The sequence below is a fragment of the Carassius carassius genome, chromosome 36 (genome assembly GCF_963082965.1).
Source record: "Carassius carassius chromosome 36, fCarCar2.1, whole genome shotgun sequence".
Lineage (NCBI taxonomy): Eukaryota > Metazoa > Chordata > Actinopteri > Cypriniformes > Cyprinidae > Carassius > Carassius carassius.
The window spans coordinates 24226135-24252313 of NC_081790.1; the positions used below are offsets into that span (position 1 = coordinate 24226135).

The 26179-nt window shown below is 37.8% G+C and overlaps 1 protein-coding gene across 2 annotated transcripts in view; it reads left to right on the forward strand.

The window, feature by feature from the left end:
* The first annotated feature begins 1089 nt into the window (after positions 1 to 1089).
* Positions 1090 to 26179, forward strand: part of amot (angiomotin) — a 41746-nt gene continuing 16656 nt past the window's right edge. The window contains exons 1-9 of one of the 2 annotated variants that reach the window (XM_059526748.1): positions 1090 to 1240; positions 1342 to 1467; positions 1793 to 1843; positions 15069 to 15212; positions 16773 to 17772; positions 18315 to 18819; positions 19266 to 19410; positions 24662 to 24754; positions 24926 to 25071. In XM_059526748.1, the coding sequence (XP_059382731.1) occupies positions 1380 to 1467; positions 1793 to 1843; positions 15069 to 15212; positions 16773 to 17772; positions 18315 to 18819; positions 19266 to 19410; positions 24662 to 24754; positions 24926 to 25071 (2172 nt within the window). In that variant the 5' untranslated portion in view covers positions 1090 to 1240; positions 1342 to 1379. Of the gene's footprint in view, positions 1241 to 1341; positions 1468 to 1792; positions 1844 to 15068; positions 15213 to 15915; positions 15977 to 16772; positions 17773 to 18314; positions 18820 to 19265; positions 19411 to 24661; positions 24755 to 24925; positions 25072 to 26179 lie in introns of those variants that run through there. The other variant, XM_059526749.1, reaches the window with a different exon arrangement.

Genomic DNA, 26179 nt, shown 5'->3' on the forward strand with positions numbered 1-26179 from the left:
TTGATATGTCATCTATGTTGTATTCTGAATAAAATATTGAAATTTGAAACTTCCACATCATTATTTAAATATTAAATATTGATTATTTATATTATTATTAATATATATATGAGTGTATTCAGCATAAAGCAATGTAAGCATTATCACACAGCTCTCTATTTAAAGCTCTTTGGTGAATTCAGGTGATATGGGCCATTTAAGCTTGATTGTACTATGCTCATTAGGTTTACACTTTCAGAACCTAAATATGGTCTTTAAAGGAGCACTTAAAAAAAAGTAAAGTTTTGTATATATATACAATATACAATATAACACAAAATATTAACTGAATTCTAATTGAAAATATTAGCTGGACATTCAAATTTAACAAAGGTAATAAATAAAAGAAACGGGAAAAAAATATGGGTATCTAAATTACAAGCTATAGCCTAATAACAAAAAGTCTCACAAATGTATAGCCTAATAACAAAAAATTATATTGGCTATGTAAATATCAGGCCTTATATCCAACTTTATCCCAAATTTTTGATTATTTTATTAAATGGATGTTATTCTTTTGAGTGAGCCAAGACAGATGTACCTTAGCGATCTTTCTTTGAACCCTTGAAATGAACCTAGCAATGTTACTTCACGGCTGGTCCTGTGATTAAACTGTTGTTGCAGGTAGTAGACTCTAGGCCAGGGATCCTCAAATCTGGCCCACGACTTCCACTTTCCTTAAGAGTTTAGCTCTAACCCTAATCAAACACACCTGAGCATGCTAATCAATGTCTTCAGGATCATTAGAAAATCTCAGGTAGGTGAGTTTGATTAGGGTTGGACCTAAACTCTGCAGCAGATTGGCCCTCCACGGCAAGATTTGAGGAATTCTGCTGTAGACTACATTTCCCACAATTCACGGCACTGTCTTAGCTCCGCCCTCACCTGCCGAAGTGTGTATACGTCATTCAACAACAGCTGTGAGCGAAAAGTGTTAATGCAGGGCAGTTTCTGAGATTAAGGTAAACTATGTTTTGTTCTTTTTAGCCGCAGTAATCTGTTATATAGCACCGTGCACACGATAACAATGAGTCAGTAAAGACTTTACTGTACAATGAATGAGTCAATAAAGACTGTGAGCGTTTCTTTTCCAGGACATGCAGCAGTGGAAGATGGAGATCAGATTAATAGCTTACTGTACATGTCCACTGATCCAGTGAAATGGATTTCATATGATTTTATACTAGCTTCACCTCAACCAGTAACTTTGGTAAATAACCTGAAGTCGAAATCTGTATGTTAGTTAATTGTTAATTGTTTGTATGTTTTATTCATTACTTATGTAATGCGTTTTTTTCTAAGGAAGAACCGATGCAGAAGGAGAGATTGTAAATGCAAGCATGATTTCAGTCGAGGACTGGAGCCCAGACCAAGTGTCCACATGGATAAAGCATATTGGATTTCCTCAATATGCGCAGAGTTTTGTGGGTGAGGGGATTCATTTTCATCGAACATCTAAAGAGTTACATCACAACGTCTTTAAAATGAAAAACAGTCGATTTTACTTTTGTATTGTACTTTTAGGAAACCTTTTTTTTTTCTTTGTTAAACTTTGCGCAATCACAAGAGGGCGCTCAATTACAGTTTTCAACTCTCATGATCTTTTGAGATTCACTCTTAACTTTGTTTGCAAAAATGTTGTAATACCTCAAACACAATTGTTATATACTGTATACTCATCAATATGTTGAGTTACTCTTCAAAAGATTAATAGAGTACATAAACATAGTTCTATTTATTTATGCCTTCACAGAAAATGGAGTTTCTGGATTAGATCTTTTAGAAGTCACTGGTTCAGTTTTAGGTAAGACTTTTTTTTTTGTCTTACATTTTTCAGACACCTTCAGGCATGGTTTTAACTTTTTTATTACCTGCCTTTTTATAATGTCACCAGTAATATATTTATTGTACAAGTTTGGGCCTGTTAGCAACAATCTTTTGTTGTATCCAAAACCCCAAAATAAACACTTCCATTGAACATTTACCATTACTTCAAACACATGTGGAGCTATTCATCTTAGAACGTAATAAAGGATAAAGCCATTAAAGGGTGTGCTATGTTTATCTAGTAGAAAGGCATCTTTTAAGTTCCGCCTGATGTCATGACATTATCATTAAGCTTTTGCAAATGCAGTCAGTGGATATTGTTCTGCAGCTGTTCTGTTACTACAAATAAATATTAACAATACACTAAACATTTTTTTATAATTCTCTGTTGTGGTTGTCAAAACTATAAGAGATGGTACTCTGTCTTTATATTTCAGAGCTCCTAACTGTATGCCATAAAATTATGTAAGATTAATTATAACTCAGCCTATTTGAGCTATTCAAATCAATTTGTTACTATAAAAATGTATTGATAACAAAGGTGGTACAATGAAAAGCCATATGATGACTTTACATTCATCAAAATCTGACTGTCCAACAGCAGTAATTCAGATTAAATGATTGGGTAAATTATAATGTAGTAGTTAGTAAAATGTATGTAGCCTTTGTCTTTTAAAACACACACACACACACACACACACACACACACACATATATATATATATATATAGCCTATATATAGGCCTTTTTATAAATTGTAAATGCAGTAACTTGTGAAGTTGTTAAGCATGTTTGCCATGCAGTACGTATCCCAAGGTAAAGTTAGTTATAATTACTGTATATTTTATTTTAACGTTAATGTTTAAGAGTTGTATTACAGACAAATCTTTATAGTGGAGTAAAGCACAAATGTAAAATATTTAATAGGTAATTTTCCTCTGAAGTCACTGCTGTGGGTTGTCCTACACGCAAGACTCTTTGACAGGCTCCTGATCTTAAAGACACACAAAAGCTTTTTGTCATTTAGTTGCTTGAGCGACGTTCCTTAAGGCCAACAGAAGAACAAGAACAATCGGCCAACTCTCCGAAGGAGGGCTCTCCTGGCTTTAAAAAGTCCTTTTGATTCCCTTCTAGTTCTCTGCAAAGGGGAACTGTTTTTTTCTCCTCACAACTCTTGAGTAAGAAATTTCGCTGTAGCTTCGCCTTCACAGTCCGTATGAAGTGGAGTGCAGCCCAATTCCTTCCCTCACAGCACACTTCTAGTGAAAAACACAGCTCAACGCGTTTAATGTGAGGAAAAGTGCAAAGATTATCGGAAAGTCCCCTCGGATTGACGATCTGTGAAGCGTGTGAGAGGCTTTGGGATCAACAGAAAACTTGTAACGGACTTAAAGACGTAGGACGGCAGATCGAAATAAAGCGGGACTTGCCGAAAACTCATGAAGGTAAATAACTTTTAACAGAAGTTTAGTGTAAACAGTCATTATTTAATTCGAATTACAAGGATTGTTATTGAATAGAGCGCGTTTTATTTAGCCTGCAGAAGTTTACCAAAACGTATTTATGCGACTAAATATGAAATATGAAAACCTAAAGACTTTAGTATAGACATAAGTGTATTAGTTTGTTTTGAAAAGGCAGACTTCGCATGGTTTGCATCTTCTTGGAGTGAATGAGAATGCTGCAATGCTGTTACTTTGTTGATAGGACGCTCTCTAACGACATGCGCAATGCTGACATATTTGCTACAAGTCAACCTGCTTCATATAGCCTTAAGACATACATCAACGCTATATGTACTGTTAATAATATATGAATATAAGCTACTAAAAGCTTGGCTGTATTTGTCCTGCAGAAATGATATTTAAGGCTAGATGCTAACTGATTGTTGAAAAGCGCACATTTTCTTAAATATTCATTATAGCTGTCAACCCTATTTACTTTTTCTATTGTTCTTATAGTTTTTTTATTGTAATTTATGTTAAGTAATGAATCAGGCTGCATGGGATCATTAGAGGCCTTGCTTATGGATGTCACCCCACTTCTCTGAGGAATGTCGCCCAGGGCCGAGGGGGGAGCGGGACACAGATATGCACACTACATAGGGCAGGAATGCAGTCATGTGTTATTGGAAATCAAAGCAAGAGGCCAAGTTATGAGGAACGCTTAGACTTTATTAGGTGAAACTAATTGCCCTTTACTACTTAACCATTGCTAGCAGTTGTACAGGCCATGCCTAATAATGCTTTCATTGAGTGCTTTGCATTTAAGTGCTCCCTCTCAATGTAGGGAGGTCTTGTTTACTCGGAGTTCCAAAAGGGTTACTGGGGTAGCCATGGACGACATTCCAAGAAATGTCCGTCGCACTTCCAGAATGAACCCACGGCTTTATTAGCCGGACGCTCAGCATTCGGATGGTCTCCTCTCTCTTCCTGTTATCCGAACAGTGCCATGGAAAGCCAGTGCTTTTTGTTGTAAAGGTAGTGAACTATTGCCAGAAAAGTGCCTAGCGGCATTGACTCACAGTGCAGGAATGTCAGCTCTCTTTCGCTTTTCCCTCCTCTCTCCATCTCTTTCCATCCCTCACTTCCTTTGCCCCCTGCCTCCCTCCCTCTTTTTTTTCAGAGAGGCCAAAGTTCTGCTTGCTGACTCAGCCTCCAAATCACCCAATTGCCTTTTCCACTGAGCTTTTTGGAAGTCCAAAAAGCCTGAAGTCCTGAAGTTTTACAATTATGTTGTGTCCAACTGAGAACACTGCATCTCCCATCCCCCTCGAGGGAATCTGCTTTGTATATATAATACAAAAACTCCCATTAAAAGAAATTGGTCAAAGGACATGACGCTAACTAAGGAATGTTGATGAAACTGAAAACAAAAAGTTGATGATAAATTCCGTTGTTGGTTATTTTGGTCCGCGTTGAACCTTTAAGATATCCATTTTGCTTGATTGCAAGTGCAAAAATAAAGTAAAATAACCGAATGTGTAAAATAGTGATTACAAGGCTAAACTATTGTCAGAAATAATGGTAATCACATTTGTTTTAATTGACTGTGAACGGAAAACTGCCTGATATAACTGTAATATTTTATAATATGTCTTTATAAACGTTCAGGTACAAAATGATTTTTCGTTTCCACTAATGCTAAATTAGTTTTTTCATTGACCGTGTCTTGTGTAACCCAATGCCCCAGCATGTTGTGTACCTGCTTACCTCAGGGCAGTAAAGTCAGAGACGCCTGTGGTGGAATGTGTCACTAAATTTCAGACACAGTCACATGGGTGAGCTATATTGTCTCGCCATTCACTCGTATATGTTAATTGCTTAAGCCGGATGTGTCATGTAAAATATCAGGAACCGGGGGAAGCCACCACAAGTCAGACATTGATTTGCCTCCAGATGGTCAAATGAGGTATATAATGCTTTCTGAGTCAACCTCTGTCAAACCGAAATGGAGAGTTTTTGCCATCTGGTTGACTGAATAAGCTAATTCATCAGTGGTGTTGCTTTCCTTGTATAAATATTACATTATATGGGTATACATATATTTGTGTGTGTGTGTGTGTGTGTGTGTGTATAGGCTATACACACACACACACACACACACACACACTAGGGGTGTAACAGTCTATCGATATTGTCTAATGTGTAATTTTCTCATTTGCTTTATTTTTGTAATTGGATGAACAAATCCTGACAAAATTATATTAATAATTTTCTGTAAACATAATCAGTTATATCTTTATGTAAACAATTAAGAAAGAAAACACGTGTAAGTTAGAAAAGATTCTTAGCACTTAGCTCTGCATGTCTGATTGAGACCCAGACTGTGATGAGTAGTAACAGCCAAAAAAAAAGCAAATTAAGTTTGAAGAGCTTTATTTTTGTAATTTCTTTTTGTATATATATTTAATAAATTGCACATATATTGCACATATTTAGCACAGCATGAATTACTTTTTTTTGTCATAAGATGTCATAGTTATTTATTTTTCTTTTATTATTTAAAAAAGTGTATTTTTGTTGTGAATGTCCTTACTTGGGGAAAAATATGTGCAAGTTTAAGAGAAAAATTCATTTTATATGTTTTGGATGCATTTGTGAGTAAATAAAAATGTAACTGCTTGTGTAAAATAGGTATATAATATCATAATATCAATAAAGCGATTGATATACTCCTGAGTCGAATCGTATCATAGAATATTTTGGGTGTGAGAATCGATATCATATTGAGATGAATCATCTGATTTTGCACCCCTATTATATACATTTTAAATATAAAAAAATAGGTTTGATTAACCAATTTAAAATGTAAAAATCTAATTAAATGCTGATGTTATCTTAAAATACATTTGGTACCTTCCTGTTTATTAACAAATACACTACAAAGATATTAAAAGTGTACAGACGCTGCACATGTTTGACCGATATCTTGCTGATTGCATCCCCCACATCTGTCGGACATGATCAAAATGCTGTTAATTGTCACTTTGGTCATAAATTTAAGATTTTATAGATTTTTTTTTCTCTTTTACAAAATGGGAATGGGGAGGGGGGGTCTGAATATTTATTTTTTTCCTCTGCTGAGGGAATGAAACTGGTGCAGAGCTTCAGTGGTAAAGATGAAGCATCTCTAGCACATGCTTTTCATTAAGGCTTTGGATGGAAGAGTGGGTGGGGGTTGAGCTGGAGTCGAGGGGAGCAGCGCTGTGTTTCCAAATACTTGGGCCAGTATCAGGGACTTGTGGGGGGAAAAAAACCACATTATAGAGACCTTGTTGCAGTTGGAGTATGGAGGAAGAGAAGAAATAGAGGGAGTTATTCTGTGACTCATGTTGCATTTTTTTCTGCCATAATGGCACACAGGTTTGCAGGGCCTCTATTGCAGCTCTTTCTTTTACATTTATAGTTGAATAAAGATAAAAAGGTGACATTTAGGATAACAGTATTTCTTCAAGCTAAGTTTAAAGGCTTATCTTTAATGATTAATGAAACATCAACCATATACCTTTGTTTGGAAGTTAATGTGGAGTATTAGTTTTACTTACAACATGTGCTATGGTGGCACCATGTAACAGTGATGGTATTGGAGAGTAATACTTTGCTAATACTAATTTGACATATGGGTAAATCTCACTAAACATACCAGTAATATATCTGGGAAGCAGTTAATTTATATCGAGGCATTGTGGCATTACATTCATGACAGTTACACACATTCATGCATCAAAATCTCATTGCCTTAATGCAATTTTTTTTTTACCATTCTTTAAAATGTTGTTTGGATTATTTATCTCATTATGCTAGTATTTGTTGAATAAATATGCTTGATGATAATAAATGTCAAATTATGGTTCTAAAATAGGCTTAATATTCTTTATGTAAAATTATTTAATAATTTAATTTAATAATTGAATCATTTACTTGGACATTTTTGTTATATGCACAGATTCACTTATGGAAGTGTATTGCATAAATGTATGGTATCACATGGTATTGATGCTTCATGGCGTACCGTAGTATAATGGTAGTCACCAATTCAACCTGGTAATGCCATACAACTGTATCCAATAAAGAATTGTATTATGGAAGGGTTTTTTACCCTAAAACAGTCCACTGTGTGCCGAAGTGCCCCAAGTGCTGTCTTCTGGTTTCTCTCAGCGCTGACTTTTCATCGGGCCCCTCACATGTTTAAAAGAACGTAATCCCTTGAAATGAATCACGGTTGAATTCCAAGAAAGCAGCACAATTGAGGGAGGAGGTGAATTAATGCGGTGAAGACATATTGCGTCGAACATGGAAACCGAGGTAGAGAGAAGGAGCAGATGTGTCAGAGTTTCTTGGCCTACTTCTTTTCCAGTCCTGCAGTGTGAGAATTGGTCCGAGCTGGGAGTAATGGACACAGGGGGAGGCTGAGCTTTACGCTTTCTCCACGGTCGCAGCGCCAGACCTTTCCAGAATGGAATGTTGCGTTTCCTGCTCAGTTCCTGCCATGTGTTTCTCAATTCCCCCTTCTGCCTTAATCTCTGTCTGCATGTGGCTTTGTTCTCGGACTGTTCCTTTGTCACTGTCTCATCCACTTGTTGGATGTATGCTAAAAAAGAGATTAATCAAATTTGCGTGTGAGAATAGTTTATGGTTTGGGGTGCATCTCTTTTTGTTCCTTAAAAATCTCATGAAATGAAAATGAAAGGTTTTCGATCATGTCTTTTAGTTTTGACACATCTATGCTAGTCGAATCTTAAACTGTGACAAAATTGCTTATTTTATCAGATAATCATGTTTTAAATGTACAGTTTTTCTTTTCCGTGTAACCAAACCAAAATGAATGATGACTGCACAGATTTTTATCTAGCTACATGCATTTAGATTATTTTTATCCAATTACATTAAATCACTAGAATGAGATTGTCCCTCCCCCTAAATAGCACCTGCAACTGACTAGCAATAGCATGTAGCAAATTTTTGGTTCATAACTGCTTAAATCAAAACCTAATGGCTTTTTTCCACAAAAATAAAAAATAAAATAAAAAACCTGGAAAGAAAACTGCGCTCAAGCACATTCAACTAACAGCCCTTGTTTGTGAACCATTCATAAAAAGACACATTTCAGCTGTCTTAGATTCTCAGTGATCTTTCACTGCCATATTAATTCCTAATTCCTTAATTCCAAATACATTTTTTGTCTTTTGAAAAAAAAAAAAAGATGCCATTCTTGTGGCCTCATCATCATCTTGTTCACTTTAGTGTCTCTTCAAACACGCAGCTTTATTTAGTATTAGCTCCTCCTTCACTCATAACAGTATTATCATGTCCTACATAAAGCATAAAAGAACTCTTAACATTGACGAGCTCTCTGGAGTTCATTAAACCTCGTTCCACTAATGCTCCCCTGTTATGTACACAGTGCCTGTGAAAGTTGGGGGTGACTTTTTTTTTTAACTATCAGAGGGCTGCTCGCTCTTCCATGAGACACCTTCCTAATATTTCCCACTTTTAAGTTTTGATGTCAGGAGGCTGTCCTGGTGAAACTCTAGCCCTTGTGGAATGCTGCCCTTCCACTCGTCAGCGTTAAGACGGTTTACCGTTGTTGCCAGCGGCAATATTCATCAGAGGTCGGGAAGTAAGACAAGAAAATGCATTGGAAAATCTGTCTTTCTTCTGTTTCTTTTTCTGTCACAGTTCTCTGAAAAGTGGTACCAAAGGGTGAAGTTCTTACCTATAGTAACATGCGTATGGTTCAATGACACAATGCTCATTTTTGTGTCCAGATTTGTCATAATATTTCCAAAACTGTAAAAATGCAATTCATATAGTTCACTTGGATGCTGAACATTTTATATTTCCAAATGACTTTGGTCTGCGGAAGTTAACAAATACCTTCTAATATCACGATGAAGAAAAAATACTCTTTAAAATAATTAATAAAAAAAAGACAAGATTAACAAGCAAGTAGTTTGATAAAATGTTCTATTAATAATTGTGAGAAAAATATTTTAACAAAACCGCTTTATTAACGTTTTAAAAATGTTTCGCCACCAAATCAAAGTCAAATGGTACAACCAACAAAAAAACCGTAAAAAGGAAATTATATCATAAAAGGGACCCCTGTAAACCCCCTATGGAGGGTATTTTGATATTTTTATGACAAGAAAAATTTCATTATATTTATTAATTATTTGTTTTCACTAATTTGCTAACAACAAAACCAGTACATATTGTTCCCTTTAGACTTCCATAGGTTAATACTGTTCAAATCAAATCCACTTGGTGATTAATTCTATTGTCAGCTTCTAGTCTTATGACTAAAAAGACCTTAAATTTAACAGGAGACTTGTTTTGAAAGACTACATGTGATGGTATTAGTCACCCTGTAAACCAAACTACAGGGTATTTTTGGAAATAGTTTTAAAGTTTAGCAAGCATGTCCTAAATTAATAGTTAAGAAACAGTTACAGAAACAGTTTTTGTTTTCAATTCCAAAACGTTTTAAAAAGTTAAGCATTAACATCAGACCTGGATCAGATATTAACCTGAACATCTGTCAGTGCTGTACCGAGAACCTGGAGTGTTTCAGTGTAATGAGGGCAGGAAAGGAGCGTACTGTCAGAGGCTGTTTGATAGTCTGCCAGCATCGGGCCTGTACTCAAACCTGCCCCCGTACCACATTCCTGATGTATTACCCGAGTAAACACTGTCTGCATGGGGGCCCTGGGAAACTTGTGCATGAAATGTAAATATTTAGACAATATCAGCGTCCATTCAGAATGTTCTGGATGATCAGAAACAAGGTAACATAGGGGGGAATACATCTATTTTGAATGATCTGATCTTATTCACTACAGCTATCACTGCAATTAAAATCAGACATTTTGAAACCGCTTTGAGGATTTTTTTTTAGTATATATCCAAATAACTTTTTGTAAAAGGAAGTGAGATTGTAATAAATGAGAATGTTTGCTCAAGTTAATCAAAAGATTATTGCACACCAGTGGAGATAATTTTTTTCCATCGAACACTGACATTTCTTTAATAAAATCCAAGAGGATGAAACCTTTTTTAATTAATTGCACTCTTTCAGCTGTTGCCCAGTACCAGTGTTGCTCTTGGCTTTGTTTAGTTGCTCTTGAAAGAGACATAGACAGCAGCGGTTAGAAATATGAGGAAGGAATAATTGCTGTCTGTGTTAGGACAAGCCAGGTGTTATAGTTCTTATCAGAGGACTTGCGGTTTGCCACCTGTTTCTACATTACTCTTCTTTTCTTAGCAGGTGGATCCTTTCCCCAATTTGACCTGGATTTGTCCGTTGACAACATGTTAGGGTTATTGATGGCTGACGATGGTCAGCTAATCAACTAGTCAACTGACTAGTCCAGTTAGACAAATGCCCCCTAATGAGATGATCCCTTTTTGAACGCTCCTCCTGCTATGAAACAAAGGTCAAATGCATATATCTAATCAAATGTAGATGTTATATAGTCACTAACTCTCTGTCCAACAGTTTTTGCATGCAATGTCCCACGTACATGCATCCCATGTCTTGTTTTCATTCTCATCTGGCGTCCACCCCAATGAAGTTTATTAGCTCATCAATGTTTATGTCAACATCTCAACTAGTAATTCATATTTGGATTATTCTAGCATACATAAATTGAAGAGTAATGGGTAAAATATCTCCGCACACTAAACGAGATCAGAAGCCCCTTGTGAAAGTGAAATGTTTTGAAATGGTTAATAAACTATTTTGACATTCCAGTAAACCCAAACCCGATAATCTGGATTAAATAAAACTGGACACAGGTTTCGGGCAAGCTTCAAAGAGAAATAATTTGTATAAACCACAATTACTTTTATTCAACTGTTATATTCGTCAGATTTCAGATATGCATCGCACACCCAGTGTCTTATAATTATCTTTACTCATTTTGATGTAAGTTGGAGTGTTAACAGCAGCAGGCAGGTTTGAAGGTGTGTAATTAACTGGCACTGATCCAGCTCACCTATCCTTACAGCCACACCTGATGGAATGCATTAGTTAGTTCAGTGTACGAGCTTACTGCAGCAGTGTCGTTAAGCATGTGAACAAAGGAGTACAGCTCAAGACAAATGGTCAACGGTTAGAAGAGTTCAGTGGAGTTTTCTCATCCAAGACGTCTTTGGTGGAAAGGTGGTGGGAACTCTGTGAGTTGAATTTGTGTTGAATGTGTATCTTTTAGCTTTTTAATAGCTTTAATTTCTGGTCTTGATTGTACTATAAAAGGGATGCCAAGTTCGTCAAAATCAACTAGCATAATAATGTTTGAACTTTATTCAAAGTCTAGACAAAAGATGCATTTGCTCTATATGGACGTTGTAGGTAGTAAATTTAAAGGGAACATGTTCATGAAGTTAAGAGGATAGATAAACATTCCCCCTAGTTTTGTAGTTCTGGGAATCATGCTTGACATGCTTCATACCTTGGTCAGGACTTTAATTGTAAACAGATAGTGTCACTGACACAATCATGGCGAGACTCCGAGGTCAGAGACTTTGGAAAACTTTGGTTAGGAGCCCTATCTGTGGACTTTTAGGCATGTCAGATTCCCCGAATTCACTTCTGGACACTCTGGCTGTGGAATAAACTGTTTATCTGAAACAGTCAAGGAACTTGAAGTTCAAGCGTCAGCAGGGGAGGAGGCATCTGTAGTCTATTTCTGTTTTTGCCGAGGTTGGGGCGTATTAGAGAGGGGTCTGGTTTATTGCATGATTCAGACTGTTTCATAGCAATGTGAAGTTGTGTATGTGAGTGATTCAAGAGTTTCTGTAGTGAGTTTTCTTTAAAAAATGTGTTGTCTGAAAGAGAGGGAGTTTCTAGGTTTTGTCAACAGACAAATATAAGTGAAACACACAAAACCTGTCAAGAAAATATCCTGTCATATTTCACTCTGACCTGGGCATATTCTAAATAAATAATCAGGGCTTGAAAAAAAAAATTCAACCAGTTCACGTTTATCGTTTCTGTTCCTGCGTTCCTCTGTATTATTATTATTATTGTTCCGAAACCAGTTTGCCTAGAAAAAATAAAGTAACGTTATTCGTAAACTTTTTATTTGCCTATAATAATAATAATAATAATAATAATAGTAATAATAATAATAAAGTACAGCATTTTCTTTACTAAAAAACAAACAAACAATCAAATTAAATAAAATCTGTTCACCCAATGTGCTTATTCATAGCCATACAACATGACATTAAAATATTTTTAAAGATATTAAAAAAAATTCAAAGGTATACAGATAGAAGCAAGACATAAAATTAAATAAATACATTTATGCATTTAGCAGACGATTTTATCAGACATCATTCAAAACTGTCAAGCTTTTGCAAAACAAATAAAACTGTAAAATAAAAGCATTTGCAAAATAATAAAAACTACTACTATCTTGTTTTACTTTCCGTAAACTTTGGATCGCGTAATAATGAACAGAAACTCAGCACATTTTTTCTTTTGTTTCTTTCATCCATCAATGATTTAAGTGAAATATATTTAGGCCAATATAGACTTTTCCTTTGATGTATGCCTAGTTTATTCTTTTTTCTCCATTCACATCCATTCACAGAAGCGCTGAAGGTGCGTGTGATCTGTTGAGTCCTTACACTATCCTTGGAAAACTCATCAGTGTCACATTTGCAAATATGCTGTACTACTTGAATAAATTTCAAATTTTAAATGGATTGATAAAATAACGTTATTAACCAGTAAATGGTCATTTCAAATTTTTGATTTTATTCAGAATTATAAAATGTAATTTTGTTTCTGGTTCTGTTCCTGTCAGAATTTTGTTTGTTTCTGGTTTTCGTTTTCGTTCCTTGAACCGGTTCTGAGTAGGGCTGCAACGATTCGTCGACGTTGTCGACAAAAATCGATAATAGAAATAGTCGACAATGAATTTCATTGTCGAAGTTGTCGCCAGACATGTTTTTTCCGACCGAGTGAGGCATCTCTCTTCATTACAATTTCTGCCGAGAGTCGCACATGCGCATTAGCTTCTCTGCTGAGCGATAACATACAGAAATGGCGGCGTCCAACGCAGCAGCTGCGCGTACCAAAACATCTAAAGTTTGGGAGCATTTTAGCCTGCATACGGCGAATAAAAAGATTATCTGCATGGTTTGCAAAGCAGTCCTTGCGTATCACGGCAGCACCTCGGTGATGCATGAACATTTAAAGAGAAAGCACGTCGGACAGTTGAATGAAACGGAGTTTGACTCGCCTCGGTAAGATTTAAATAACATGGAAGCCAATACGTTTTGTTTTGGATGTACATTGTACATTTGTGACCTCTTATGTGTAATTTTTTTTAAATTGAGATTTATACATCATCTGAAAGCTGAATACATAATCTTTCCATTGATATATATTGTTTGTTATGATAGGATAATATTTGCAAAATGCACTTAATATTTTTGTTTACTGTTTTATTGCTGCTAATGTGCCTGCCCCTGGTTTACAGGAAGAAAATGTTTACTTGATTTTAATTTATTTTTTCTTATAAAACAAATGTGCCTGTCCTTTATAAAAATGATAGAGTTTCTTTATTTATGCATTTATGTCTATACTGACCGAGCGCTGTGCCTAATTGGTTTTAGACAGGGCATTTTTATTTACTTTTAGTATGAATCGGCCTATCAGCAGCAAAGTTCAATAAAATATGCATTTTTCATTGAAGTACCCCCTTCTTTCTTGTGTTTACTATAATTTTCCAAAGAAATTAAAGCAATCTCATGCTAAATTTTAGAAATTTTTTATAATTATTCGATTAGTCGACTAATCGTTTCAATAGTCGGTGACTAGTCGACTATTAAAATAGTCGTTAGTTGCAGCTCTAGTTCTGAGCACTGTATTAATTATATTTTACTTGAAGAAAATTATGGATGGGATAGGAATTAAATAATAAAGCATTATGTTTAAAACATTTATGTATCACACACATTACCACAAATTTGACAGCCCAAAACATTTATAGTAACTTTAATGTAATAAAAGTAAACGACAACAAAAAAATTAATCTGAAATTAGCAACAAAAACTCTAAAGTAAAACAGTCTGTGTTACAGTAATGAGAGTTTTGTGGGAAATGTGCTTGATTTTAATGAATATTTCACAGTACAAATACATCTTAATGGCCTAAAGAGCTTTTAGGTTTATGCAAAATATCGCTGACCTGTTTTCAATATATTCATTTTGGGAACTAATGTTAAATATTTTTTTAAAGACTTTTGCAAGTCCCCAAAGCATTACAATTACACACTATAATTTGATGTTACGAGTTTCTTTGGCATTATGTAGCTAATGCCATTCCCATAAAACTATGCATATCCTTAAATAAAATTGAACTTGAACCACTGCCATCTTTTCCAGCTGATCAGGAACCTGCCTCCTTCCCTTAAACTATTTTATCTGTGTGTAAGAATTTCATGTTAGTCTCCGTCCAGTAGCTGAACATAGTATTTTCTATCACCTAGCTACACAACTACAGTGTGGTCCTTAATGGCTTTAATGGCTGTTTTTTTTCTGTCTCAATCAGGAAACAAACATACCTCACGTTCCCTATTTTTCACATGAAATATATTTCTCTCTACAATCCAAAAAAAGCCCCTCTGGTTGTCTTTGGACCCCACCCCTATTGTTCTAACTCGCCAGAGTGCCTTCCTGTTCTAGAGTGGCTTGGCGTTCAGGACCTTGCGGACCGGCTGTGTGTTTTGGAGCAACTTGAGGAGCTTCTTCAGTCCAGTGACCCTAGCCATTGTCAGCACCATGAGCAGCCAGAATTGACACACGACAGCGTCTACAGCAGCCACAGAGGTAGGTGACCTTGAGAACACCATAGCCTAGATGGGTGGGGTGGACATCAATGGGACAAAAATAAGTATTAAATGTTATACGTTAGTCCAGTTCGGCTTGGCTTCGTCCTACCCTGTGATTCCAGCTACCAAAATGTAGAACCTCTTTGGATATAAGTTTATCACTTAAAAAGTCCTGTGATATAGGCTATATTTTATATTTAAAGTGATTAATAAAAACAATGGGCATATATTTATTTTTTTTCATCTAAATTCTAGAGCTTAAGATTTGTCCAGCTATTTTTTTTTTATATTCCTGGATGAAGGTCCCAGAAAAAAACTGATATGTGTAAACACATGTATTATAAATCTGCTGACAGGTATCTTTTAGAGACCATTTTAGTTCTTCATCTACAGTAAAATCAGCCATCATTTCATTTGATTTAACCATGAGTTTTTTCGCGACCTCGGCATTTCACATTCTCATCCTGCTTTTGTTTGTGGCCATCCCTGTCATTGACTCTGAGGAGGTCTCAGTGAGCGAAAGATTGGAGAATGACAGGAAGTGGAAGTTAAAGTATGGGGGGTTGGGCCACTATGAACTGTATTTTTTTTTTTTCAATATCTATGTCTCCACTTTCTCTGGCTTTCCAGTTTGAAAAGCAGTTGTACACTGATGGCTCTGTTTCTTACTCACTTTACGTTTATTTATTTATTCACCACAGATGTTTCGGAAAAAAGCCTCATCCTCCTTGAGAATGCGAGGAATATCAGAAAACAATAGATGTAATAAGTTACCCTTCATTACTTTTTAGATGGTATAATAAACACTGCAAAACTGCAAACCGAAAGCCAGTGGTGGCAACCATTCCAGATTAACAACATTTAGAGAAACAGAATGTTTATGACAGTAACCTTGCAGTAGTGATGTAGAGGTACTACACATTATACCCCACATTGGCTTTAATGTTATGGAATGGTTTTCACCTAATGGCTTTGTATGCTTTAACAGCTTACTGTTTTTTTAATTGCTCTGTGTGATTTCTAAGTGTCTACAGCTCAAGCATACAGGGATATTGGGGTTTAGGCTTGGAACTAAGACATAAGCTTTGGATAATCAGATGACTCAACTGCAATGCATGTTAAAGAAATGGAGCAGTTGTACAGAGATGTGGTGTATATATGGTACTGGTAATATGATTTGCATCATTGGTGAACTTCAACACCTTGGCCCTGGGCTCCCCTTCTTTACAATACAGAAACTTTAATCCCTGATTTACATTTTAATAGTAATTAGTAGTGGCTAAAGATCATCAGAGTTCTATCTTTGTCCCATATATACTGGGAATTGGTGTCATAAATTGTTAAACTTCATGACTGTGGTGCCCAGATGTCAATGTGTGAAGAGTCTGGGACAGTTGGGATCTGAGATTTCAAGAATTTCTCTAAAAACATGCAGAAGATTTGACAGTCTCCTTCAGTCTGTTTTCATTCTTTTTCAGCTTGATACACTCATGGTCCAGCCTATGATAAAAGTTAGTGGCTAAACTTATCACTAATCGTTAATTGGTGTTGTGTGCAGGGAGTGTGGACCGTGCCCGAAGCTCCTCCTTCCATGAGGTAGGCAGGTCACGGGAGCTGGAAATGAGGGCGGCAGCCTCAGTTTCCGAGGACACATCAGCTAGCAGCAGTAGTGGTAGTGGCCATACGGTTCTACAGCGGCTCTTACAGGAGCAAATGCGCTATGGCGAGGGCCGAAATTATCTTGCCTTGCAGCAACAACAACAACAACAACAACAACAGCAGCAGCAACAACAACAACAAGGTCCAGTAAGTGGATACCCGGGCCCTGGCAGCCCAGGGGATGAGCACTCCATGGTCTCTCACATTGCGAGGCAGGAGCCTCAAGGCCAGGAGCTGCAGGCCGACAGCGGCATGGAGAAGCTTAGCACACGCACTGGCAGTGGAGGCACGGGGTCAGGTGGTGGAAGCTGTGTGAGTAGACAAGGGCAGAATCCCGAAGACTTGCCCACCTATGACCAAGCCAAGGTGCAGTCACAGTATTTCCGTGGCCATCAGCCCCAGCAGCCTCAACCACAGATACCCCCATCAGTAGGTGCAGCATTTTATGTGACTGGCGTCAGCAACCCTAAGGTGCGACCCCCAGAGGGCAGGCCTACGGTGCAAAGAGTGAACGGAGGCAAAGTGCACCAGGATGATGGGCTCAAGGATCTTAAACAAGGACATGTACGTTCGCTCAGCGAAAGACTAATGCAGCTCTCGCTGGCTACCAGTGGGGTCAAGGCCCATGCGCCTGTTACCAGTTCACCACTTTCTCCCCAGCTGCCTCCACCTGGACTTCCTGGAGACTATTATAAACCCACTGGGCCCCCACACAGAGGCCCACCTCCAGACTACCCTTTTAAAGGAATGCCCTCTCCACCCAAACAACAGCAGCACCATCAGCCTCAGCACCAGGAGCCTGGACACTTCTACCCAGACCACCGTGGCACAAGCCAGCCAGCTAGGGCTGATATTCCTCATGTCCGTTACCAGCCACCACCTGAATATGGCTCTTTCCGGTAAGTGTAACGTAAAGGCTCCAGTGTGGCCTAAGTTTGGGATTCTTTGTGGGAACTAGAGTGATACACCTTGAAACACAAATTGCATTCCTTGACTATTCAGTTAAAAAAAATCCAAATGCTGAGTTTTAAAAGACAACCCTTCCCTTAGATGCTGGGACATGTTGTCAGGAAACCAGTTATGGGAAAAGCCAGTTTTGCCTGTTTCCCTGAATTCATTCACCTCCGAGCCAGTGTGTGGCATATAGCAAAATACTGCATATCAAATTTGAATAATCATCTACAGCATGTCACAACATGACATTTTCTCCATTATGTTTCAGAGAACCAGGAATGTTGACCTGTGAAAAAAATATTTTTATGAACGGTTGGAATGCATTGCATAGTTTCCACTTTGGACAAGTTGTTGTTCTCCAACTGTGATTTAATCTCGTACAAGAAACCGTTGGATATGCAAGTGTAAATCAGCCTCATTTATTTGTTGGTCAACAAAAGTTTTGTAATCAATATGTGAATATTATTTATTGCTCTGCTCTCATTAGGTCAAATAAGGAGAGTTCAAATCACTCTCAAAGGTCTGTCCATCACCACAGCCCTTCATCTTCTGTTACGTCAGGGGGCTCACTTTCCCGTGCTCAGTCTTCCACTCTCAGCAGCATCTTGGCCTCTTCCCACCCTCCTATGGGTCACCAGGGAGAGCACTTCCTAACTGGTGCTCGTAGCTCACAGGGGCCTGGTTCCCACCAGGGGGATCCATTCGGTCCAGGTCACCCTCCACATCAGCGGAGCCACGTGTTTCCTCATGATCATTATGGGTCAGCTCCCAGGGGCCTCCACATGCATCAGCACCAGTACCACCAACAGGGCCCCCAGCAGCAGCAGCAACAGGGTCCAGGACAACACTACCCACATCCACACTCCATGCAGGGAGATCCTTACGCCATGCTAGCCCGTGCCCAGCAGATGGTGGATATGCTGTCCGAAGAAAACCGCTTGCTTAAGCAAGAGCTGGAAGTGTGTGGGGAGAAGGTGTCCAAATTACAAAAGGTAATTTTGTTTTTCTCAAGTCAATGGAAACTTCAGTTCTTAAAAGACCCGTGTTTCCCAATCTTGTTCCCAGAGGCACACCAACAGTACACATTTTGAATGTCACTTTTATCTAACCCATCTATTTCTGGTCTTGGAGTCTCTACTAAAGAGCTGATTAGTTGATTTAGTTGTGTTTAATAATGAAGAGTTTGAAAGTGTGGTGCATTGGTGTGCCTCCAGGAACAGGGTGGGGAAACACCGTAATAGGTTCCCAGATTGCCCAGCACCAACTCTGGCATGAGATCCATTACCATTTTTCGTATGAAAGTGTAGAAGATTTGGAGTTATCATGTTTCATGCAAGGCAGCTTTCTATACTATATCCTTTTGAATTCCAAACACGTATTAATTATATTATTTTCTGTAAGGCCTCAGTAATGTTAAAGCTCTCTCTTAACTCTGCAGCTGGAGACTGAGATCCAGATGGTGTCTGAAGTCTATGAGAACCTGGCCAAATCATCCACAAAGAGGGAAGCTCTCGAGAAGACCATGAGAAGTAAGCTGGAGATGGAGGTGCGCAGGATGCATGACTTCAACAGGGATCTAAGAGGTGAGCACACAACAGGATAATTCAATGAAAAACAGTGTTTAAGAGAGTAATAGGAGATTATTATGAAAGTAGTGTTCATGAATTGTAACTTGCCACTGTATCACAATCTTATGAAAAAGTAATGACTCCAAAGCATATTTGTGTTGTTCTTATTTTATAGTGCACCAATTTGATGTAAATGTTATGGGTTTTTTTTGTAATATGCTTGAGAAATCAGTAAGAGGACATCTGTTTGTGGCTGACAAGAGTGGAATGGATTAATGGATTAGAGTAGAGCTGAAACAACGAATCGATTTAATCGATAAAAATCGATTATTAAAATAGTTGTCAACTAATTTAGTCATCGATTCGTTGCTAAATAACTTTTATTTGCCGTAAACGGCTCATTTCGTGCATATTTCAAATCTGCGGTGACCAAAGTGTGGCAGTAATGAGCCACCGGAGGTTTTACTCAGCCAGTACAGCAGGAGAAGTAGCGAATAGCCAATAGCTGGCCTCGTTTATGTCACGTGCTTCCCGAACAGCGTCTCTGCAGCATTTAGCGGGATGTGGGAGACTGGGAGTACTTTACTTTGAGCCTTCAAAAAAAGAAGAGTAACCTGTAAACTCTGCACTACTGAACTGTTTAAGGGGACGTTCACATATCGCGTCTTTTGCGCGCTCAAGTTCGTTATTTCCAACACCGCACCGCATCGAGTTAAAAACATCTCAACTTTTCAGAATGCTGCAAGCGCATCGCGGGTCATGTGACAAGAACTAACCAATCAGCTTCATCCTTTCCCGTAACAACGTTAAAAGCTCAGTCAAGATGAAAGGAACAGCTGATCATAGTTGTATATGGATTTCCATTTTGAAATAAATTTAGTAGCAGAGCTACTGCAAGCGATTTTTTGAGCTGCAAATCCATTTATCCTTTGCTGAAATTTCCGCGTCTTCAAGGAGAGAGCACGTCATGGTTGCTTATCAAAGGCAGACGCCTCAGGGGCGCTTCTGCGCGAGCGCTTTGGAAAGAAGGAGAAAGCGGCGCGCCTAGCGTTTTTCCACGCGTTTTTAGGCGCGATTTGTGAACGGCCCCTAAGACTTTCATTTGTGCAGATTCTCCAGTACAATGTTGTTTGCAAATGTTTAGTCGTAAAAGCTGATAACATTGCTTTTTAACAGTTAACATTAAAAGCTTTACAAACATGTTCTGTGATCAGTTTGTAGTTTACCAGTTCAAAATTCAGTCGTGCAGCCTAATTATGACTGAATGACAGAGGTAAATGTTTAAAGATATTTGAAATGCACTTTTTTTCTAAGTATTCACTGCTCTTTTTCACACAGCAGGTTTTTTGTTTGTGACTGTCCAATTTTTTTTTCTGGACAACCTTCTGATGGATTTTACTTTAAATTGTGAGTTCCATTCAGGTTTCATGCCACTGGCACTTTATTCGAAGGATTGTTTACAATTTCTCAGCAAAAGCTATAAAGCTGTTTCCCAGTAAATAATAAAATACAATGCACTGCAATTTTATTCTGTTTTATCCTTATTCTTAGTGAAAATATGTTCTGAAAGATTCCTTAAGCTTCGTTCGGGATGTTAAACTACTTTAGGAGCTCTAAGGACTGCCATGGTGAAAACATTATTTTAAATCTTGTGAAATTTGCTAGGGTATGGGTCAGTGTTCTGATTGCAGAAGAGTTCGACAAAGGATTACTAACACAATAAAACAACTCCAGGTATATTTTTGATTAGGATATAACAGAGCAAAATGGTTAAAATCTCTTAAAAATCTATGCTGAAGGATAAAGACCATTTATTAATAATTTACTTGGGGAAAAAATGGAAAAAACTAAAATATAAGTACATAAACCGATTAATCGATTAATCGTAAAAATAATCGACAGATTAATCGATTATCAAAATAATCGTTAGTTGCAGCCCTAGATTAGAGTTAGATATACCAGGTTGCAGTAGAGCAGAGTAGAGCTTCAAGACTAAATATTATTTCGGTCGTGACAACTAGGATTGTTATGTACATGAAAATATTAATGTGTTTGTTCTTGGCGGAATATATCCACTACGCTGCTGCTGCAGAGCAGGTACTATGACTTGTCTCTGCCAATACATCCTCAGACGTGCTGTTGTGAGCATGTAAGAAATACTGCTGCTGCACATTTAACACGTATGAAATAACCCCCCATAAATAACATACATGATATCACCCTATAGGATAGGGGAAGGTGGATGGTTTTTGAAGGGAGCTGCAACTGCTTCAGCAAGCACTAGCTGAATATTTGAATATTTAGCAGTAAACTCACAGCAGGCTGCAACATTGTCCTTTGTCATTGAAACTGTCCTTTCCATTCAAAGAGACTCCTTATTCTTATCCAAGTTCAAAACATTTTAATTTTCATTTACTTTGTTTTCTTCTGTGTGATATCACATGCTCTGTATAGTATCTTTTGCAGTCCAAACCAAAGCAATAGTTTCTCTCTATCATTCCTCTGCTGCTGTCAGCAGGCCCACTCTGCCTGAGTGTGGCCACCTCTATGATCATGCCTCACTGTGTTCTTTAGTCCAGCAGAGAACAGAGAAACCCTGATTTATGGCAGTATGCCCTAGGGCTGTCGCGATAACCGCAATATTGTAATATCGTGCTATTGACAAGCAAACCGCAGAGGAAAGATAGCAACCGCAGAAACCGCGGCAACTGCAGTGTTCAGTTTTTTTTTTTTTTTTTTTTTTATGAGCCTATGGCCTTCTTGGTTTTTTTTTTTTCAATTTTTCACTGTGCATTCAATGTAAAATAAATTAATGATACAATATGGTTACGACTGTAATTTTCTTGCGAGCCGTTGTAGCTTTATGGTGCTTCGTTTGTTTTGAATAGCCCGGATGAAACGATGGGAGGCGCTCGATCTCGTCCCAAAACCTAATGTCACGTCGCCAGTTTGGGAACATTTTGGCTTTCAACCCAATGAAAAGGGCGAGCCAGCGAATATAGATGAGCCGATATGCAAAATTTGCTCAAAAAGTTCCTGTGACGCAGCAATACATCTAATTTGAGGTCATCGGGACATTCTAAAACGCTTAACGTGAAAAACACTTAACGTGGTTTAATGTACTAATACAGTGATATTAACAGACCAAACTCACTAAACATCATATTAATAAAGTATACTATCTACAAAAAAATCAGATGATCCCTGAATATGAATTCATCGCGTTTAATAACACGTTAAGCCTTACCTCCCATAGAAAACCATCATAAGACTTAACATGTTATTAAACGACTTGCATTCATATTCAGGGATCATCTGTTTTTTGTACATCGTATACTTTATTAGTATAATGTTTAGTGAGTTTGGTCTTTAAAAATCACTGTCTTAGTACATTAAGCCACATTAAGCGTTTTCTTAACGGTTTTCTATGGGAAGAAAAGGCTAAACGTGTTATTAAATGAGTTGCATTCATTTTCAGGGCACACCTGATTTTTGTATAGATCGTATACGGTACCCTGTCATCCAGCGCAGCTGCCCCCTCAAGTATCAGGTCGCGGAGCAACATCAAAAAGAACAGCTGAGACCGGTACCGGCCGACAGTTAGGAGTAGCTGAAGCCTTTGGGAAATCTGTAAAATACAGCCGTGAAAGTAACAGGCATACCTGCTGAAGTCACGGACAACCTCCGCGTCAGTGCCCATACCCAAGAGAGCGTGAGCAGATAACGAGGAGTGCATTGACTCCAACGCAAATCCACTGTCCTGGTGGGCCAGTGGTGGCGCGATTATTCAGTCTAGATTTCTGCTGCTGTCCAAGTCACGCGCAAATACGTGTAATACCCTTTATAACTCTTTGATTTCTTTAAAAAAAAAAAATTATTGGAAAACGCATGTTCTTGTTGCTGTTTGGCATTTAACAATAAACAAAAATGTTTTAAAACGTGTCTCTCTTGTCAGTTAAAAAAGCAACTATATATGCTACATAACTCAACGATAAAGCTTTGTATGCAGCAAAATCAGGATAAATTGGGTATGGAAAAAAAAAAACGGCGGTAATACCGCATATCGCGCTATTGAGCCACCCATAATAACCGCAGGGGAAATTTCTTAACCGCGACAGCCCTACTATGCCCAGACTTTAAGTCCACAGGGAGCTCCCAGAGATTTTTACAGCAAATTTTTCTTCTCTCTCTTGCCCTTCTTTCTTTCACCCCATGTTTCTCATATTTTTTGTTGCTTGATATACTACTTTTGCTATTGTTCAAACCTAGATTTTATCAAAGTGGATTTCTTACCATCAATAAGAAGTGTTGTTCGTGAAGGCATCCATCATTGTTACTCTTGCTCATTTTGAGGGTCAGGGATTTAAAAAAAAAACACGATGCTAACTGTTAATCTTCGATGTATACTTTTTCCTAAAATGTTTGTTCTGTGAACAAAAGAAGTTGAAGTGTGCTGTTATTGTTTTGCAACTCCATGGTATCATTACTTGTATATTTTCTTGTAATTACTTGTAGCATATTTTTCTACCAGAAATGTTATTTCTCATCTATATTTTAAATCTAGATTAGAATCTTAATTCTTTTGAGAGGCACTAAGGTGCAGTGGGGGAAAGGCATTTGATTCTGGAATGCTCGTCTCACAGTCTGGTTGACTTAACACAGGGGGAAATATTGTTTTAACGTTTGGCCTGCTTCCCTGATGAATGGTTTGCCATTGCAAAAAACTACCAACCCCTACTATATAATGGCCCTTTTTTTCTGGGCCAGTTTTAACAGCACATCATGACTTATATGAAGACCACTCTTTGGGAACTAGGCACATATAAAATGTTTGTTAGATTCTTGTTTTCCAATTTGCTGAGCAACCAGTCCCAGTGGTATATCATTTGTGAGAAGAGGCCTGGAATATGAGCTTCATATTCTAGGGTGTTTTGGTAGGATGGAGAGTATTGCACAAAAGCTTCTGTTAAAACAATTACAGCTGTTTGTTGCGTTTATTAAATGCATGAAGAAAATTTTATATTTTTATTTTGGTATTAGCATTTCGAAAAGGCTTTGTCGTTACAAAACCACATTTTGTAATGAGAGGTCATATAAACTTTCACATGAATACATCTGCATATAAAATCTGTTTGACACAGATGGTCTGGTTTTGGTAACACTGATTTAATCTCTCGCACATGACCAAACTTTATGAGGCATTGTGATATTTTTGAACCATAAAATTAGGGGAAAGTATGATTGTATTGTCTCTTTCTTTCAATAGAGCGAATGGAAACGGCCAACAAGCAGCTTGCTGCAAAAGAGTGTGAAGGCACCGAGGACAATCGCAAAACCATCTCACAGCTTCTGGCTCAGAGTGAGTGGACCTCTAAATCTAGAAAAATCTGGCTAAAATTTACTTGAAGCCAGTGTGGTCACTTAAATTAACCATAGATTTGTGTTGAAATACCATTCATTTGTAAGCACAAATGTAGTTGTAATATACTTGAAAATAAAATGTTGAATGTACATTTCACTCATTTATCAGTTAAAGAGATTCAAAGAGAGAAGGAGAAGCAGGATATCGAGTTGAATTCACTTCGCTCCACCAACGAGGACCAGCGCAGACACATAGAGATCCGTGACCAGGCCTTGAATAACGCCCAAGCCAAAGTGGTCAAACTGGAGGAGGAGGTAGAGCTCATTGATAACCAATGGTACCCTTGTTCAATTTTAGCAATTAGTTTTACATGCTTTATTCACTCAATAGTGTTTTTAAATTTGTATAGGTATATGCACACTTTTTAATAGCTAATTTTTGTAAAAAATAAGCATGCATTTTAAATTTGGACAGAACAAAGCAGACATTCAGGTTCTCACTCGTCTGGTGTTCATTTAATTACCTGCATGTCAAGAAAATTAATTTACATTTTCTATGATTTCTGTGACCATATGTATGTATATGTGTTCCCTTCCCCCTTGTGGTCACATTGTGTGTTACTCTTTCAGAGCTAAGGAAATCTTAAAGGACTTCTGACTATTTTCTTTGAAATTATTTTTTTTAATTTTGGTAAGGGAGTTGCTGAATCAAACTGTCATCCAGATGAAGGGCTGAGCAGTTTGCCTGTTTGGCAGCCTTTCACTGAGCAGATTTTAGACGGGGCTTGATCTATTCCAGATACTTCACAAATTGCTTTTTAGAATGCTCTGACCATTGAACAATATAGCAGAACAGATTGGGAACTAAATTAACATCTGTAAATATTTTCTGCTTATGAGTTTCTTATTGTTGATAAACAAAGTTGTGGGTGTACTTTATCGAAACCAGCATTAAATAGACATTTCATTGAGTCACAACCCACTTATCCTCAAACACATCCCTGTGGTACTCCACCACAATGTTTAAGCTCAACCTTCTTAAGTTATTTGAAGCCCTTCCCATCAGTTCGTCATTGCTGCAGATAAGATCTTCAAGCTCAAGTGAACCGCTGGCTGCAACTTTCTCTGAAACCGCACAACCTTTACTGAGGCCAAAAAAAGCTTCAATAGGGAGAGAAAGTGAGAAAAAAGCCTTCTAACCGAAGTAGCAGTGACGTATCTGCACTCCGCTCTTGAGTGTTTGTAACAGTTGGAGTCTGTGGTTGAGCTCTTTTGGCGTTCTCCCAATTGGCCTATTGGCCATAGCTGAACGGGGCACGCACCCTTGTGTCCCAAAATGCACCGGGCCGTTCCACTTTTGTTCTGCCCTGTCACAAACGCCCGCTTGTTCTCCTAACAAAGCCTCTTGAGTTGTCTGCCATGA